This window comes from Epinephelus lanceolatus, chromosome 9 (genome assembly GCF_041903045.1).
Source record: "Epinephelus lanceolatus isolate andai-2023 chromosome 9, ASM4190304v1, whole genome shotgun sequence".
In the NCBI taxonomy this organism is placed as follows: Eukaryota; Metazoa; Chordata; class Actinopteri; order Perciformes; family Serranidae; genus Epinephelus; species Epinephelus lanceolatus.
The window spans coordinates 31,970,772-31,990,244 of record NC_135742.1 but is presented as its reverse complement, the minus strand read 5'-3'; the positions used below and the strand labels follow the sequence as shown (position 1 = coordinate 31,990,244).

The window sequence follows — 19,473 nt, the reverse complement described above, 5'->3', positions numbered from 1 at the left end:
ACACAATCCACTGTTGAAAGAACAGAGCATATTTATCATGTGCCAGTAAGCAATAACACAAACCATCAGGAAATGTTTCTACTTACGACCTCAGTGGCTGAAGAAAAATCATCATACCTTTGTTTCGGTCTCACTTCCTCTTGACTTTAGCTGTTTGTTTACTTTCCTCACCTCCGCTTCTCTTCTGGTGCACTGAGCTGAACTGCCAATCAGAGTGATTTGATTCACCGACAGGTCCTGCTGTCTCTAATGATGATTCAACATGCTAAATTGGCTGAAAAAATTGACCAACCAGCCATTGGTTGAAAAACATTGACTGATGGCCGACTGATAGCTTGTTGTTTCAGGGCCTTTAAGCTGCTAAATTTTCCACTTGGTTCTCTAGCCAATTGCTAACTTTGTCTTCCTGCTGTTTGGTGCTGGGCAGTTAGCATACAGTGGGTTTATTTAAATTTGTTTTACTTAAACAGCTGCCTGTGGCTTGGCATGAGGTTGATGAGACGAGCGAGAGTGAACCAGAACATTACATTTGTAGTATAAAACCAGAACAATGAGCTGAAATGCTCTGTAGATCTGAGGGGAACTGCAGAGTTGGGTGGTCATTTCTTTGTGGGTTCATCATCATAGAGGAAACCTTTCACATTACAAGCTGTCATTTGATCATCATTGCAATGAATATATTGATAAGTGCAGCTTTAAAGGTCCAGTGTTGAGGATTTAGGGGGAAATATTGGCAGAAATTGAATATAATATAATAACTATGTTTTCATTAGTTTATAATCACCTGAAACTAAGACTTGTGTTTTTGTTACCTTAGAATGAGCTGTTTCTGTCTACATTCGGAGCAAGTTTTCATCCATGGAGTCTGTCATGTTGTTTCTACAGTAGCCCAGAACAGATAAATCAAACACTGGCTCTCGATGGGGCCATTCACCTTCTCACATCAGCTACCGTAGCTCTCCTACACACTTGGCACATGGAAGAAGTTTCACTTTTGCACCCTTACTGCTTGATGCAACTTTATCCTACACACTTGACCTGTAATGGGCAAAGCACTGGAAGATTTGCATTTGCCATAGCTGCGAACTTCACCGCTGGATGCCACTAAATCCTACACACTGGACCTTTAAATACGAGTTTGCTCTCAGAAGGAATACTTCATCCCCCAAATCATCATTTGTACATTGATTACTTACCCCATGTTACATTATACTGCATGAGTTGAGTGAGAGTTTGTAAATGGATGCTTTGATGATAGTTTTGTTGCTTAACACAGACCTATTGTGCTCCAATTTATCAAGGTTTTTTTTTCTCAGTTTTTAAATTCTTCTTTCATCGAAGGCATGCGTGAAATATGAAGTTTATTCCCCAAATTCAGCGTAACACGGGTTGAGTAATCAATATACAAATGATCATTTGGAGGGCGGAGTATTCCTTTAAACACCACAGCCTGTATGTCATTCATGTCCATTATTTTAGAATGAAGGCAGAAATCTCAGAAACAGATATGTCAGTATGCAAATAAAACTAAAACTATATGCATGTATAGATACCACGACAAATGACATTAAAAATTATTTGTAATTTGGGTGAAAGCAATCTGACACAGCTAAAAATGCCAATGTCATCTTATTGTATTATTAATGCCATACCATTCTTTTTTTTAAACCAGGATGGCAGTCTTCAGTGTCCAACATGCAAAACCATCTATGGAGAGAAAACAGGCACCCAGCCTCCTGGGAAGATGGAGTATCACGTCATTCCCCACTGCCTGCCTGGCTACCCAGACTCCAAGACCATCCGCATCGTCTACGACATTCCTGCCGGGATCCAGGTCAGAACCATGTCACCTCACTAAATCCGCCATGCTGCCTTTGTGCCCTGATCCACTGTCTCTTCTCTCTCTCTCTCTCTCTCTGTGCCCTTTCTACTACTGCAGCTTATCCGCTTTAGTTTGACGGACAGTTATCAGTGCAGGAAGGTGAGGTGTTGTGGCTGTGTAAGTCACTGGGGAAACAGCATTCTTAGAGATCACACAGTGGTTCTGGGCAGACATAGATTCCACCATCTACTAATTTGCAGGGTTTTTTTAAAATAATTAATTAATCATTTAGTATATATCAAATAAACAAGTAGATTTTTAAAATAACAACCAAATGAAGGTCATTTTGAATTTCCATCACATCGCAGTGGAGAGGAGTGTGTGTTTTCGGCAGTTTGTGTTGGTGAGATGAAAAGGTTTCATATTTCATCCTGACTGCTGAGAGGAGCTTTAATAGAGTCAATAAACTGACCTTTTTCCACCAGAGGAACAGGCTTTAGTGTCCCAGTGGACAGAGAATAGTGGGGATGACCTGACCACTCAGGTCAGCACAGAAGCACTATCACCAGGGAACATCTCTGCAGGTGTCCTGCCTCTTTTTCTCCTTTCGCTCCTCAGTCCACACTCTAAAGAACAGTTTTAGTTGAGTTTAGAAAGGTAATATACAGCTCTATAAAAGGCTTAAGTGGCAATCTTGGGGATTCCAGCCCTGGTTGATTTGGTGACACCAGTAGTTTGTGGTGGTAACAGCAAATGCAGTTTAATGATACAGTGATCTGATTTTACACCGCACACGACATGCATCTGGGGACAGCAGGGAATAGTGAAATTGGCTGGTTACCTTACTCAGTTCGAAGGTTTGAGGTTTGCAGCCTCTCGCATGCAGCTCTCAATCTAACAGCTCACTGTGGCTGCTTCTTTGGTTGATGCTCAACCGCAGTAAGTGCTAAGTTCACTGAAAAACACCGTACATTTCCTGTGACTCTTTCATGATTAAAGTCAACTCATGTTTTGCCACTAAAATGCTTTTAATGTGAAGCTGCCCCAGGAGGAAATGTTTGCATTAGCAGCAACTTTACACAACATGTTTTCGTTAACGTCGCCACAGTTTACAATACTACAAATCAAAAAAATATTGCAATACTTTCATCAGTGGGCCATAGGCTCAGTCACCATTGTGATACACTATTCATAGTGACTAATGACCTTTGTTTAAATGCAAATCTTTGAGATCACCACCTGAATTGACAAAAGCAAAACAACATTAGTTACAATCACTAAATCACTGTACCTTCAGTATCTTTTCGGTACCTGCTTTGCATTTAGATGTTGTTGTTGGTCTGCCTCATTGTGCTCCATGTTTTTTCCACTTAAAAAAGGCAGGAAGGCAGTCATTGTAAAAAATGTGACATTTTAATTTGCCCAATTAGTGTGCCTATTAAAGGCAGAAAACCACACAAAAGACTTGGAATAACAGCTACTTGTTTGCAACACAGTTTAAACCTCACCAGCAATACGGAGCATGATGTGACTAATTTGTCACGACAAAGCAACTGTAACTGTATATGATTCCTTCATTAATAGGGGTGGGCAGGGTAATCTGCAGGAAGAGTTGACAAATATATTTGGTGACCAGTACATCCTCTGCCCTCCTTCGGAAGCCCCTGTGGACATATTAGGATTTAATCAAGCATTTTTCCTCACACTGGAGCCCTGAGAGCAAATTTCTAAAATATGATACTTGAAGAGATAATTGGATATTTACACTAGCATGTCTCTCTAATGATGAGCCATGTGGACAATGAAGCTCATCCTGTGGGTGCTGTTGACATTTCTCACACAGTTAAGTCGTAATTGGAAGAGAAGGAGTTGTAATGTTTGTTTTTGCTTTTGACATTTTTTTACCAGACCAATGAGCACCCCAACCCCGGGAAGAAGTTCAGTGCGAGAGGGTTCCCTCGACACTGCTACCTCCCTGACAACGACAAAGGCAGGAAGGTACGCTCTTACACCGGTCCAAGAAAACAATGACCTAAAACTAAAGGCTCAACAAACATTAAAACCATGTGGGATTCCAGTGCTCCCTGGTGCATAGAATTTTCTTTCTTCAGAGCGGAAAGCTTTTCTGCTTTACGGGCAATCTGTGTGTGTAGATTTTGCTTAACAAAAACTTAAAGTTACTTATGTAACCCTGGTTCTCTGAGTAGCATGAGTGTGCATCAGTTTATGTTATGAAAGAAGACTTACCTTGGTGTTACCTCCTTCTTGCTACAGAGGAATAACAACTTCCTTCTCCACCCTCTTTTGTCTCTCCAGGTCCTGAAGCTGCTGATCATGGCCTGGGACCGACGCCTCATCTTCACCATCGGCACGTCCAGCACCACCGGTGAGTCGGACACAGTGGTGTGGAACGAGATTCACCACAAGACAGAATTTGGCTCCAACCTGACCGGCCACGGCTACCCTGACCCCAACTACTTGGACAACGTCCTGACAGAGCTGTCGGCCCAGGGGGTCGGTGAGGAAAACCTGAAAGACTGATTGCCAGCTGAGCTGGTACACAGGAACACAACCCACCATGCCCCGCCGTCCCCCAGAGAACAGGACGCTGCATGACGGGTCAACAAGCAGCCGACAAGTCTTTACTCCCCACAAACAAAAACAACCTGCAGAAGTGGTGGCACAAGAGCAACGGAAGCAAAATAAATGACGTGGTTATGGTCAATATTTTGATTTGTATAACCTAAGAATTTCCCCTTGCTGTCTCTTGATCCATGCCTTGAGCATGTTGTGTTCATGCCAACTTTTCTCAGAGGGTTGAAGAATGTAAAGACAAGGTGAGATTTCAGATTTAGTAAATGGTATTTAACCCCTTAGATTGAAACTGAAACTGTTCCTCTGCACTTGCTGAGGGGCCAAAACTATACAAAGGCATATTTGTAAATGCTGAACTCCAGAATGCATGGCCCAGACTAACGCTGCATAATGAAGGTTGGGCGAATATCAGTAGCAATAGGGTGAGGTGTCAATAGGCCGGTTGTTGTTTGATATCGTGAAGAGAAATTTAAGAGAATTTCAGCATTGCGAATTAATCCAAATGAACTGATTATATAAGTTTCCCTTTTTCTCTAATTATTAATTATTGTTCTGTAACAAGTGGTGAAACTAGGTTTTGTGATTTGAAGGAGGATTAAAGCTTTGGTGATTTGACTGTAAAGTTGCACTGGGCATCTCTGACATTTTCCACTTCTGATACCTTCAGTCAGTTGTTCTGTAAAATGGAAGTGTGCTCTGTAGTGCTTGAAGTAGATTACAGAGAGATAAAGGCTATGAAATATAAGTGTTTGGTAATAAACGTATGTTGTATGGTTAACCTTGCAGACCGGAAAGGAGGAGATGTGAAATAGATGAAACAAGCATCTTACCAGTCAGTTTGATGCTTGTTACGAGGTGTTGTAACTTGACAGGCTGAGGCTGTGAAGCGAGATCTGCTATACTCCAAGGTTAAACTCATTTGTTTTTTTGACACACCGATGACGCTGACCCCTGTGAATATAAGGCCTGCATTATTTTTCTCCCTGTTGGAGGCAAACCCAGGCGTCGGCACGATCCATCATGCTGACCATACATGAGGGGCGAGTGTGTGATTGCGTGCTCTGAGGCAATATTATGCTGGCGTGGTCCTTGAGGAGAAAAGCTGAAAATGTTCCTCGCACGTGGACGTTTCTTTCTCAAACACCAACAGTTCTCCCTTGGAGATCTATCACGGGCTCGTGCTCGCCTGCAATCCAAAAGTCTCTGGTGAGCTTGTTTGCTGCTGGGCAGTGCACTGGGCTCCACTGCTTGTATAGCAAGCAGAGAAACATCTTATTCCCTGTGTGAGCTCAGTCAGGTGTTAGGGATGATCCTGATGTATGGCCTCACCCCCACTTTCCTCCTCCTCCTCAGCAGCAACAGCGGTAGAGAGCTTCATTCTAGGAGCCATGCAAATGTTGGTTGAGTGTGTAGTTTGCTTGGAACTATTTTTCCTACGCTCTCCTCAGATATTAGGCCCGTGAGGTAAAGACTTTTTGAAGGTCCTCTGTGGAGATCTTGTGCTGTTTCTTTCCTCTGAGATAAAAGATAACCCAGTGCTGCATAATTCTCCATAAATATATCTGATCAATTTTAATGAGCGGGGGTGTTGATGTAAGGTTTATGGTGTGGGCACCCAGCTGTGAGCTTAATTTTGGAGTGAATCATAGTCTTCCATAGAACTTTGAGGCAACGGTTTTGTTTAATCAGTCGTTTCATTTTTAGGACAATGTTTTCAATTGCAACTAAATCTGTGTTTTTTTTAAGTTGATGTTTATAAAGCGGCTTGCAATGCTTTGAAAAATATATATATATGATATACATTTGCAGATGTGATATACCTTTAAATTCAAGCTCAATTTGAGTCGATGGTGTAAGTTTAATTTATTTTTATACTCTTCTATATAGAAAATATAAAGATACAGACTGGCCCACATATCTATACACAGGCACATGTTAACATGAATACATAAAATCTGGCAAAGATGAATTTGCCAGTATGTCAGGGACTGTTGAAATATGTACGACATGTTATGGACGTCTTATATTACAAGTAGTCTTAGCGTATGCTGCTGTCGTTACCTTAATGTAGAATCTGTGTAGTTGATCCCCTGGGGGACTCCAATAAATACAGTAAATGTGTCTTTATTATTGGTGGGGGAGTTTTAGCAGCATGAAGATGTCCGTTCCCCCTCCCATATGGGCCATTTCTCTTTTTCTACTCGTCCAGAACGTGGGAATGGATGCAGTCAGCAATCTTTGCTCAGTTCGAAGGTGAAGCAGCATGCCTGGGTTAAATAGAAGTCACAAATAATATATGGTGTTTGTTTTAGCTAACTGGAGCAACAGATTGGACCTAAGTACACTGAATTACATTTTTTTCAAAGGCCCTTCTATGTCTTTCTTCAAAACACAGCATCGTTTTACAGCTAGAACAGTAACATAAGATGTGTTGATTGTGTGTCCTTGCTTTTCTAAAAGTCTGTTCTGACATACAGCCATGCATTATTCCCACGAATTCAACTGCTGGATGGTTTGTCCAGTTGTTGCTTATTCACCTTAAAAAAAACGGGAAATGTAATGTACCAATGTCTGAATCTAGTCAGCAATGTACGTTGCTAGGTAGCAACAGAGATTAACTATCTCTTTAAGTGTTAAGCTAAAGAGGATATTTCAAACATTAGCTTTTTTTGCTGCTTGTGCAGCCACGAGTACGTAATAGTATCGATAAATACTCAAAATTTAAAATCTTTCAGGGGCTTTCAACCATGTTTCTGTGTAGGATGGACTGGGGGCAGTTGTAACCTCTGAAATTGCAGCAATCAAGAGCAAGACAGAGCCATGACACTCTGCACATGCTCTGCAATAAGGTTAGGTAAGGCTACTTTATTTGTACCAGTAGGTAGATTTGGTTTGTAGTACGATACAAGGCATCCTTATTGACACACATTTTATAAACACTGTGGTGATCCCTCTCTGTCTGCCAAAGGACAACTGATGTATCATACTTAATAGGATTAATTACACTTATTTAATTAGGTGTAAAAATAAAAAATAAAAGAAGAAGTAACCACTGTAACAATTTCACTGGCCTCCATGCTGCTTTCTGCTGTTTACTAACCTGGTTTCTGACCCGTCCATCTGCACACATGCAAATGTTGGTGGATAAAGGGTGAAACATTGATTGTAAAACCATTTGATGATGCTAACAAGTAGAACACAGATACAAGTAACCTTCATAAACATTTCATCCAAATAGTTCAAGGGGTTTTAGTGTAATGACATCAAAACCAAAAAACAAAAATGTTACAATTGCTCCCGACCTCCCCTATTCTCTCCTTAACTTTTGGCACCTGCAGTGGCTAAAACAGACCACTAGAAGTGTTTGTGATTTCTGACCCAGGCGTTGAAAACAGTTTTTATTTGTCCTGTTCCATCTCAAGTTTTCTCCTTCACAACCTTTTCAACTCCCTTTATAATACAGGACAGCAAGAGAGAATGCTTCCAACCTATCAGGGAATTTTATCCATGTTAAATGAAGTTTCATTAACCAGAGAAATCCAAATGTTTGCTTCTTCTGCTTTTCCTTTCCATGTGTCGGCCTTGTAGTATGAACGATTGCAGGCCCTTTAGACTTTTCAGGTGTGTACAGACTTATAATGATGAATAAAACCTGGTTTGGTAGGCTGTTTGTCTGATTAAGAAAGAGAGAGAGATGGCGTTTATGCAATTTACTATTTTTAAGATCTAATACATGATTTATGTGTAGCAAGAAGGCAGACATTTTTTTGTTTTGTTTTTAAATGACAATGGATGTTTTCTTTATGGGGTGCCTACCTCCAGGATTCTAAACAAAGGGGTTGCGATCCGAAAATGTTCACATGCTATGTATTAGAAAACATATATTTTTGATGTCTTTTTTTGAATGATGATTGTCTCTAAAAGAACAATTACATAACATTGCTGTATTACTCTTATTAAGATTTATTCCATACTATTTTCCATTTGAGTAGAAGTGGGATAAAATTACTTTTATTCCAACATATGAAGTATTTAAAGTTGTACTCTCTCATAGTGTCAACTGCAAACTGTACTTCTGTCTCTAAATGATACCTTAACATTTATACATATACTGTGTGTTTGTATCTGTTTGTCTGTGCGAGTGTGTGTGAGTGTGTGTCGAAACGGATCTTGGGTTCATGTCCTTTAAAGATACAGTAATGTTCTCCTAGAGGTGCATGTTAACCAAACTGTGAGCAAGTTTGTTGACAACGACATAGCTTTTTTGCGTATGAAAACATCATAGCTTCTTTAGAGATATCACCCAGGTCTCCTGGTGATTTAGCACTGTGGTTTTGCATCTTACTCCAGTTAGTTAGAAAGGTTTTTCCGTCTGTTGGATTTGATTTACACACACGGGGACGAGGCAGCGTTTGGCTGCTCTCCTCATTCTTTCAACAACATGTAAAACATCAGAATGTTTTGCATTTGAAGTGCCCATTTTAATTGACATTTTCAAATCATGATTTCTGTGGTTTGAGTTCTCTTAAGCAGTGTCTACATATTGCTATTTAAGATGGTTCACAAAGAGAAATTGAGATCAACTAAAAGCAAGACATAGAGACATTGATTCAACTATAAAGGGCTTCTTAATCTATCGGTCTTTATTGAATTGTGATGACCTTGTTGCATGTTTGTGTCTTTCTTGTGGAAAAATAAATGTACCCTGGACAGGGGTAGTTTGTTTGACCTTTTGTCATCTTGGCTCTCCCTCGTTTTTTCTCCCCACTGCATGCCCTCTTTCATTTAGCTGCACCATTTCCTTCTCCTCGAGCAGCTCTGTGCTCTACACCTCTTTATATGGTTATAAATGAGCTTTGCTGGAGCCGTGGAGTGCAGCAGGAACTGTTCTTGCTAGCAGTAAATTTGCTTTATGGTCATTTTCTGTCACTGGCTGTTGTATGTTGGTGCTGTGGTGAAGAGATGTGGTCGGTGCATACTAAAACAGGCTGTTCACCAAGGACACCAGGAGATCAGCTTCCCCCTTCAACACAGCCCTCTTTCCTCCAGCGTTGACCCAGCAGCTTTGGGGTCAGTTTCCTGTTAGCTCTGGTACCTAACCCCCCTCCTCCCAGCGCTCACCTCTCATGCCTAATGAGAGAGCTGGAATGGAGACTCTGCTGCATCACTGCAGGTAGGTCCACTCTCATTAGCATTTAAATAATGCCGGGAGGAGGAAGGGCTGCAAACATTGTTTGTGTGGCATAATTTAACATTAGATTCTAACTCTGTTGAATTGTAAAGTCAGTGGTTATGGTGGTTTGATTAAATTATTCATTTGAACAGAGGGACATTGTGGTAACCATGATACTGTGAGGCTGCTCTGGGATCTGTCAGACACATAATGACATTTCCTGTAATACCATGAATGAATGAATGTCATTGCCTGCGCTGAGTCAGACCTGGACGTAAGACAGAAAATGAGATACTTAGTATTAATAATTTCTGCCCTTAATGTATTTATAATGAGGTGTCATTTTTGTTTTCCTGGGTATAAATTTGACACCAGAGTCATTAGCTGAAATAGTAGTTTACTGAATAATACAGTTGTGTTTAGTTCACAGTAACTATCCACTTGGAACAAACCATCATGGTGTATTTGCAAAATAAAATACAGGCAGGTTTTTTTTTTCAAAATAAAAGCCCTTATTCAGGGAATATATTGAGTTCACAAGCAACATCTGATGTTTACTCTAGTTTTGTTGGTGTATGAATATCAGTTGTGTACTATAGTGTTACATCTAAAGGCAGGAAGAATGTTTACTGCACACATAAATATGCCACGGCTCTTCCTCTAAAAGAAAGACAGACACTACAGTAGCTGGACCGGAATATAATGTAAACAGCTCCAGAGGCAGGGTGGCCTGCTGAGCTATCTGAGAAATCCCAGATCTGATCTCCATTACACTCACTGACCTTCTCTGTTTAAGGGAAAGACATCGAACACTACTCTCTCTACAGGAAATGGCTTTACAACATGTCTGTGTACAGTTTGTGTGTCAAACAGATATGTAAAGAAAATTGTGTGATTTGAGTGCTTTGAAATTCAATCCTTTTTTTTTTACCTTTTTAAAAACAAATATGGCATCTAAAACATATCCTGACACCTGTGAGCCGAATATAGTGGCACCAAAATCTCAAGAAAATGTAAACTTTATCAAAAGGGACCATCTCACATAATTGTTACTTCTATTGTCTCAGTCATGGACACTGAGAGGTGAGAACCAGAGGGACATAGGTTGACATTTTACAAGCTTTACAAGACAGCCAAAACTAAAAATGATCATACTTTGTCCTGAATACATTTATCTAATTTAATCTTTAATATCAAAACTTAATAATGTGGATGACAATATACTTAATGAACAATATTTTGACATTTTGAGGGACAGTAATGTGCTTGAGGACCGTCTTTATCATATGATACTCAAGAAAAAACGCAGGTGCTCTTGAAGAAAAGGGTCGGCACATGGGAAGACAAAAATGAACTTCAGGCGCTCGTGTGGAGCATGATGCAACAGATGCATTTGAATTAAGTTAAAAAGCCTTTATATCAAAACATGGCTGCTTACATTAAAACACCAGTTGGTTTTGACTCTATGGTCTTCGTCAGGGTGCAGAAATTAAAAAAGAAAATTATATATTCCCTCATTTTTGATATGATTTTTGATATATTCCCTGAATAAGGGCTTTTATTTTGAAAAAAATGCCTGTTTTTCTGAGTGCCTGAAGTTCATTATTTCTTCCTATTTTGTCATTTATTTTAAAAAAAAAGTGAGTAAGTGCATTTATGTCCTTTTTGGCCCCACATATTTCAGTGTGTTCAGTGTTAAGCCTTTTGGTTTTTTATTAACAGCTCCTTTTGGCAGTAGAAAGAGCTCATCAAGAGCTTTCATTTAATATATGTATAACTAATTTCTGCCCAAAATGTCACTTACGCCTCTCTGGTTCTCACCCCTTATTGTGAACAGGCAAATATTACTCTTAGGACTTTAGGTATGGCTACAGTACATCAAGTGTAAGGTCATTTTAAATATGCACATTACATCAGAACCAAACAATTAAATTGACTGGCCATAGCACCAAACAAAAGCACATTGTTTTGTATAAAGGGAACAAGCAACATTTAAATTAATATTCATTTTTGCTCTGTACAGGCTGCGTTTTACTGTGGCATGTGCACCAGCGTGTAATAAACTCTTGTCGGTATAACCTATAACGTTAATGTCACTGCTACATCGCGACCATGGTGATATTATTGAATTATCTCAATAAAATACAAAACGTTAATAAAAGCAATATCAAAACACCTTACATTCAGGTACTGTAGATTACACTACAACAAGCTTTTTGCATAAAAATGTGTGACCCTGACTGAGGTCCTGTACAGTATCTCAAAATATAAAAGCTTCTTTTCACATTTCACAAGAGGATGCAGGTCATGCAAGAGATTGCTTGTTATCTACATTAAAAAAAAAAAAAAAAAATCAAGTCAGATCATGCTTCAAAGTCCCTCGCCCTCCCTTTATCGTTAGTATTATAATCTCTTCCCGGCGCTGTTGAAGTTGGTGGCACTCAGAGAATACAAAAAGATTCAAAGTGGCAGAATTCCCTCTGCTCTTTACAGCGGGAAATGTACTAAAAAGCTGAAAGAGGCTGCACCCTGTGGCCACTTTTCTCCCTGACAATCAAGAGAGTGAATATGTGATGCTCACTTGTGTTGGTACAGGATGTTGCCCGCCCCCCAACCCCCCACCTTCAGGCATTAGTAGTGGATCCCAGTCTGTGTGGAGTCTAGGGATTCAGAATGACACTGGTGCCGTCCTCTTTTTCTCTGCGCTGGAAGGTGGCGTGAGCCTGCTCCAGATCGTCTATCACCGCCAGCAGTCGAGCAGCGATGCTCTGACCTGGCTTCATCTGCTGAACGTTGCATTCTGCTCCATCTACGAGGCAGAAAAGGTACAGTGCTTTCAAACCAAAATAGATAACCAAGGTGATAACATAAGGCCAAACACATAAATAAAAATCCTTCCACCGTGGCAGAAAATGTAGTTTAGATGCAGCTGCAGCCTCACCAGGGTGAGAGTTGATCTTTGCCTGATTGCTGGACGTCTGATCAGCGTCTGGCGTCTCCAAATATTTTTTCCTGAAGTATCAGTCAGAAACATTAATCATATAAAGGGCATTAGTTTCATTTCAACATTGGGGAGGACACATATTAAGCAGGGGGTTTGGGGGTCCTCCTCCAGGATATTTGCATACATTCTGACACCTTATTTCTTACATCCTGGTGAATTTTTATGCACCGATTTATGATGGAAATATCTTTTTTATCTTATTTCTTTTCAAAATAAAAGTCCTTTGCCTTTGCTGTACTTTGATGTTGTTATTGGGGGGGGGGGTGGGGGTGGGGGGGGGGGGGGGGGTGGGGGGGGGGGGCAGTTTCCCTCTCAAAAAATCTACATCTATAAATCATATGATCACAGATTATTCTGTAGAAGCTGCTTTGTATTTTCACAGTTAAACTGATTGTTCTGTACTGTCAAGAAGCAGCAGAGCAGTGACTTCCTGTATTGCAACATTGACCTCTAGTGTACAATAAATGAACAGCATCCAAGCTGAGGATATTTACAGAGTGTTTTCTCCACCAACCTGAGTTTTTCTTTGCCCTGGAGCAGCTGCTTGAATATGGTCTGCGACTCTACGTCAGGATCCAACGGGTCGCTCCAGTCACCCAGAGTCACAGCTGAGTGGGTTCTACTGCAGCCTGTAACTGTGAACCAGTCTCTTATTGAGCAGTGTTGCTCTACATGTGAACCTCACACAGGTAAACTTGACATATCTGTCAACTTGACAATTTGATGAAGGTTTCATAGTACAGTTTTTGTACAAATAGCAGTGTGGTGGCAATTATCACCCAGGGAACACACATCACATGAACGATAGCTGATGAAACAATTCTGTTGTTCAGGACCGTTAAAAACCACACAAGAAATCTAATCAGATGTAGCCCTCAGACAGTGACTAAATGTAATTGGTCAGAGAAAATCACATTATGATTCTCAGAGCTCGGTCTCCACTGACGCAACAAAAACATGGCAGCTACAAATTGAGGGTTTAGTCATTAAATATGGATCGCCAGGAGCTCAGTCGCTCTTTGAAGCCAGCTACAAGTTAGTCGACAAGGAGTGAAGTAATGCATGTTGATGGACAACACTGCTTATGCGCTGAGATGCTGATGATCCTGATGATCCTGCTGGGGGCATCTTGGGTGTAATTCAACCCATTTGTAACTGTAAATCTGGGCTGCATTTCTTATATGAGCAGTGCAATAAAAATAGGTTAGGTTATAGGATGGTTAAACTACATCCTGAGCCCTTATAGAAAGATTTTAAAGTCTGCTCAGCTATCATATAATAATGATAATGATGATAATAATAAAAGCATGGATTACCAGCCCGGTCAGCCTGCAGGCAGCAGGTCCATTTGCCACTGCGATGAGCCCCTGGGTGGAAAGAGGGCAGCATGCGCTCATTGTAGATGCTGACTTTCCTGATCGCTGACAGCCACTGGTTCAGCTCATTCACATTCTAGATAGACCCAAAGAACCATTAACTTGGTGGTCTATTAAAGCCATACTGAAATCAAAGCAGGAAAAATCTTGCTATTCAAAATTATTTAACTAAAAATCCCTCAATAATTAAAGTACATTTTAATTAAATTATATGTTTTGTGTTTTACAATATGTCAGCCTCAATCTTCTGAAACTATCAATTAAATTAAAAATGTGATCTTGTTGTATTTGATCTCAACTCTTCATCATGAAACAGCCAAATATCAACTGGAAAAATAAGATAATTATATGCTGCAAACTGAAAAAGGTAAAGAACTTTGTTGGTGACTGTCAGGTGTCAGTACCAATGCACCTTGCACTGGATGTACATGGTGTGCAGCTGTCCGTCGTTGTCCTGGGTGATGACCTGCATTACATTCTGCTGCTGAAAGGCATTTTCGTCCACCCTCTCCACGGCACACACGCACTGAATAGGGATCGAGGAGCGCACCTGCAACAATCCAGCCACAAACCACAGCATCAATTAACACAAGTATGCAGGCTAGTAAAGATGGATCCTGCTTTTGCCTCAGGTGGTGTGGACTACTGTAAGGCGTAAATGAAATAAAAGTGATATTTGATCACAGAGCTAATTAATGGAGTGGTGTCTAATACTGAGATATTTTGCACACATTACCCTAAGAGGAACTGTGTGAGACAAGGAGGAAGTGAAGATGAGATCAGCATCGCAGGAAAGGCCACTTTAAAGTGTAAATCAGCCACTTCCAATGGGAGCTCGCTTCTCTGAGACTGGAGTGCTCCAACACTGAGGAAAGGGGCCAGGACATTGTCTGCAATCTGATTTGCAATGTTAGCATGAATATCCACAGCCTTCAATTACCCCTCGCCTTTATTCCAGTCACACAAAGCCGGGACTGGCTCAAAGAGAGAGCTTTTTACTGGGCTGGAGAGAGCCTGCTCCCCTCTCCGTCTCCTTCTCTCTCTCTCTCTGTCTCTGGCTGGTGAATGAGAGGAGATCATTATCACAAGGTTAGGCACCACATGGTAATAACACTAATGATGTTGTCACAAGGAGATCAACACAAATACAATGCATTGAGCAGGGGATGACTGAAATGCTTCCTCTTTTCATGAGCCAAGTCGATAAACGTCCTTCAAAGAGCAGACACGGTGACTAATACATCGTCAGAGAGCATATCAGCTCCTAATAATGGATGAGTCACTTTCACATGACTTTGATTCAAAGTTTACTCAACTATTTTTGGCTTGTTTATAGGACAAGGAGAATAAATAGGCATTTATCTGGCAGACATTGTGTTTTGATCCAGATGTCACAGTAAAAGACAGATTTAAGAGCACCACTTAGCTACCCAGCCAAATGATAAAAACTTGAAACAGTGGCTGGTTGCCAAATGTAAAGTAGATAAACATAAGGAAATATAAACAATATAAAGCTATAAGCCACTGGTTCAGTACCAACCTGCCAATCAGGCGTCTTGGCGTAGGACAGTGTCTCACTCGTCAACCAGAAGTAGCGTTTTTTAAAGGCAAAGCGGGATAGCAGTTGGGGTCCTTCTGCCTTGTGTTTTTGGAGGTATCCCTCTTTCACTGTGACTGAGGGCATGAATATAGCCCTCTGTGGCACCTCGGACACTGCAGGATGAAGATTAAAGAGTTTTTTTAAACAACACGTGATGGTAAAGCTGGGCAATATAGCAATATTATATCGATAATGTGATATTAGAATAGATAGCATCTTAGATGTCTGATATCCTAATACTGTAACTGTTGTTTTTTCCTGTTTTTAAAGGTTGAGTGTGTAGGATTAAGGGGAATATATTGGCTGAAATGGAATATAATATAATAATTATGTTTTCTTTAATTAAACTAGTTTATGTCTACATGGGGAGGGAGTCCTTGTACAAGGAGTCTGCCATGTTGCACCGCCATATTCTTACACTAACCCAGAACTGACAAACCAAACATTGGCTCTAGATAGGGCCATTCGCGTTTTTGTGTCAGCCACTGTAGTTAGCAGCCCTTCCACAAAGATCCAAGCAGCAGATTTTTAACGTGAAACTATTTTGTTTAGTGTTTTTATTGGTTTAAATCACAGTGTCCATTTGTTGTGGAGTGAAAGAGACATTTGTGGATAATTTGGTGAAGACACATTAGAAAGAGCTAGGCTAGCGGCCCCTGGTGGCTGCAGTATAGGTCATAAACCCCGCCCCCTCCATCTTAGCTTAAGGGACATGAAGCAAACTAAATAATCAAAGCATTTTTCTAGGTATTTAATGCTAATAAAAAGGCGGTTTGACATCATGTTTCACAGCTATGTGTGCCAATGTGTTGCTTGTGATTGGTTGGACAGGTGTATGGGCGGGTACTCAACACCATGGAGATGGCTACTGAGCAGACTCTGGCTCCAAATGATGTTTCCAGGGAAAGATGGCAGTGGCTGTATCTGGGATGTTTTGGCATCATGTTTGCACAGTGAGAGAAGGTGGAGATGCATTGTCCATCTTTATATAAGGTCTATGGTTAAGTTTTAGTTGTTTGCCATAAGCAACCCTCACTGATAGATGCCTCTAAATCCTACTTACTGCTCCTTTAAAGGCTGCATTACAGTAAAGTAATGAAATTTTCTGAACTTTCCAGACTGTTCTTGTCATTCTGTTGTTTGCCTTTACCCACTAAGTCATTATATCCACATTAGTGTTATTCATTAAAAATCTCATTGTGTATATATCTTGGGAAAGCAATAGTCAACCCTTCAATATCACTGGAATATCGCTATCAACGTATTTGGTAAAAAAAAATACTGCTATATTTGATTTTCTCCATATCGTCCTCTCTATGTTATGGCATGTTTACGCATGTAGACACAAGGTGGTGCTGCGACAGTAAACACTGTTTCATTGTTAAACTGCACTACAAGTCTTCATTTTCAGCACTTTGTTATTGATGGCAACTCAGCCTCCTTCATCGCCACATGAAGGACAGCTTCAAAGAGGCATAACAAGCGTCCACTTCTGTCCAACAAATCCACCTGAAGAGCATTAAATGTCAAACTGGCCTTTAAGAGAAAGGAGTGGGTGTGACGTGCAGGAGGCGGCTGAAACACGATATATCAGAGGGGGAAGAAGTTTCACAACAACAGCCTCACTGACAGATGACGGTAAGAAAGCAGCCCAGCATGTTGGGTAACCAGTGTGGCGTGTACAAATGCCTGCGGCTTCTCACTCCAGCTCCCCGCCAGCTCGTTAACCATGTCATCTCTTTTCTAAGCTTGCAGCTAGTGATGAATATTTCACCGCTACCGTATCGTTTTGCTTAGTTGTAATGTCAGCTGGGAGCTTTTACGCTAGCAGCTGGCCTGTGGCTGATTAGCTAAACAGCATGACATGCTTCCCTTTTAGGTTTAGTGGTGTGTTTACTATTGCCAGCCTTACCGATGTCGTGATCTATGTCAATCAACTTGTCCAGGAAGTCTTTGACAGAGGCCACACTGCGCAGGATGATGGGATGAAGAGGCTCCATCCACTGCTCCTTTCCGTGACCCAGCTGAAGGCCCAAGTTCCCGACACTTTGCAGTGCCTGCCGACCACAAAGACACAATGTTCAGTCAACACTCACATCTTCAGCACATCAAATCCCCCAGTAACTGACAGAACTCAGTGTGAGTGACTGCATATCTCAAAGTCTGAGATCAAAAGGGTCCCTGAGGCCAAGCATGCTGTGAGGCCCTTTGTCCAGCCCACACCTGGCTTAGGGCGAGGAGGAAGTCCCTCTCTAGACCCCTCTCTGATGCTCGGCTTTGAACCGCAGTCTGGTTGCAGCACACACAGAGGTAAAAATAGCCTGTTCCCTTTCTCTGTAGAGGACCCATGGCAACAGCACTTCAGCACCATGGACAGCAACTACAGAACCCACACGTCGAAGAACAACGAGGTTTCACTTCTGCGTCTTCTTCTTCCAATGTGTGACTATGACACTCTAGTTTAATGATATCGAGGGTGTTTATGTTGGCAACAGTCAGGGGTCATTCAAAAGCAGAGTGAGCTATAACCTTCTTAACGCCTTTCTTGCCAGTCACAACATTTTTTGTTTGTTTGTTTGTTTGTTTTTGTGGTGGCATCATTCTTTTTAGATTTGATCTATTTCCACATTGAACTGGATGACTGAGCGGGACATAATGTGAGAGGGTATTGATTAAAATTTATGGCACTGACAACAAATCCACACTTGGTGTTGTTGGTAAAGTAATCCACAGTGAGACATGCTGTGTCTTGAGTTTACTTAAATTTTTCATTGACAAAAAATGACCCCTTACCTCTGGAATGCCACAGCAGTGTTAAAAGGAAACAAGATATTTGTAGAATAATATTTGAGGGCATTATTGATTATGCACATGTTTATATTTTACCTATTAAATCTCCCAGCAGTACAGTTTTTATATTGACATAAAACTAAAAGCTACTTTGCACAGATATTGCTGAATTAATGGCATTATGTAATAACTTGGCTAGGTGACAAAAGAGAAACAGCTCAGTGCTGTGTTATTATGGAGCATCATTGCCTGCACATATCGTGTACACACTATGTTACGTTCCTGCTTCATATTTATTTGTTACACTTGCTAATTAAATTTTTTCACTCTTGGTACACAGCATGTGACCTCCCATCCTGTGCATTTACCTCTTTGCTGTTTTGCTTGAGTGCGATGTCGGGATTCTGGAAAAGTTATTTTTGGAAGTATCTGTGTGTCTGTCCGTGTTGCGAAATGTACCTTGGCCAGCAGTAGCAGCGTCCTGCTTGTACGCGTATCGGCGTGCTGATCTCTCAGCTGGAACAGTTTAGGTGTAAGGATGGCAGGAGCAAAGAAACGCAGGAAAAAGAATCCACTGATGGCCAAATACTTCACATCCTGTAAAAATGAAGTCAACAGATGTGGCTGATTATATAATATGAAATGGCAATGTAAAAATGCTCGAATCTCAAATACACAAGCCCTGCTGATAATTTAAAATGCCTCGAAAAGGTGTTTACAGCTGCTTTTCTTTTGTGTGTTTTGCTCCAGACTGACCTCATTCTCAGGTTCAGCAAATTGCTCCTCCACTCTCTTATGTAGCTGTTTGAAGGCCACTCTCATGACAGGAGGACACTGGTCGACTGAGCCCACGATTGATTCAATGATGCTGGTTAAGTAGCTCTGCAGCATCTCCACGCTGCTGTCCCGCACCTCTGCCTCTGACACGGCACCCTTAAATGAAATCCGTCTTCGGAGAGAAGGACAGATATCGTAAATGACTGAATCTCCCTCTGTCAGAAAGGTTAGAGTGCCTCTTAAAGTATAACTGATAACCTCTCTGTTTGTGGATATGTCATTACATGTGAGTGTGTGTTATGAGATTGAGTGTGTAATTGAAGATGTCCAGAGAGA

General features: G+C 40.9%; 2 protein-coding genes across 5 annotated transcripts in view; one reads left to right on the top strand and one right to left on the bottom strand.

Moving 5' to 3' along the window:
* dtx1 (deltex 1, E3 ubiquitin ligase) overlaps positions 1–9,145 on the top strand; it is a 67,157-nt gene extending 58,012 nt beyond the window's left edge. For all 3 annotated transcript variants that reach the window (XM_033620566.2, XM_033620567.2, XM_033620565.2), the window contains 3 exons: positions 1,673–1,834; positions 3,731–3,820; positions 4,139–9,145. In XM_033620566.2, the coding sequence (XP_033476457.1) occupies positions 1,673–1,834; positions 3,731–3,820; positions 4,139–4,363 (477 nt within the window). In that variant the 3' untranslated portion in view covers positions 4,364–9,145. The remainder of the gene's footprint in view (positions 1–1,672; positions 1,835–3,730; positions 3,821–4,138) is intronic.
* The window catches only part of rasal1a (RAS protein activator like 1a (GAP1 like)), a 24,386-nt gene continuing 13,939 nt past the window's right edge, over positions 9,027–19,473 (bottom strand). Inside the window, exons 13-21 of one of the 2 annotated variants that reach the window (XM_033620562.2) lie at positions 19,117–19,309; positions 18,820–18,957; positions 17,483–17,627; positions 15,511–15,683; positions 14,383–14,520; positions 13,911–14,046; positions 13,109–13,229; positions 12,532–12,602; positions 9,027–12,399 (exon numbers count right to left, since the gene is read on the bottom strand). In XM_033620562.2, the coding sequence (XP_033476453.1) occupies positions 12,251–12,399; positions 12,532–12,602; positions 13,109–13,229; positions 13,911–14,046; positions 14,383–14,520; positions 15,511–15,683; positions 17,483–17,627; positions 18,820–18,957; positions 19,117–19,309 (1,264 nt within the window). In that variant the 3' untranslated portion in view covers positions 9,027–12,250. Of the gene's footprint in view, positions 12,400–12,531; positions 12,603–13,108; positions 13,230–13,910; positions 14,047–14,374; positions 14,521–15,510; positions 15,684–17,482; positions 17,628–18,819; positions 18,958–19,116; positions 19,310–19,473 lie in introns of those variants that run through there. The other variant, XM_033620563.2, reaches the window with a different exon arrangement.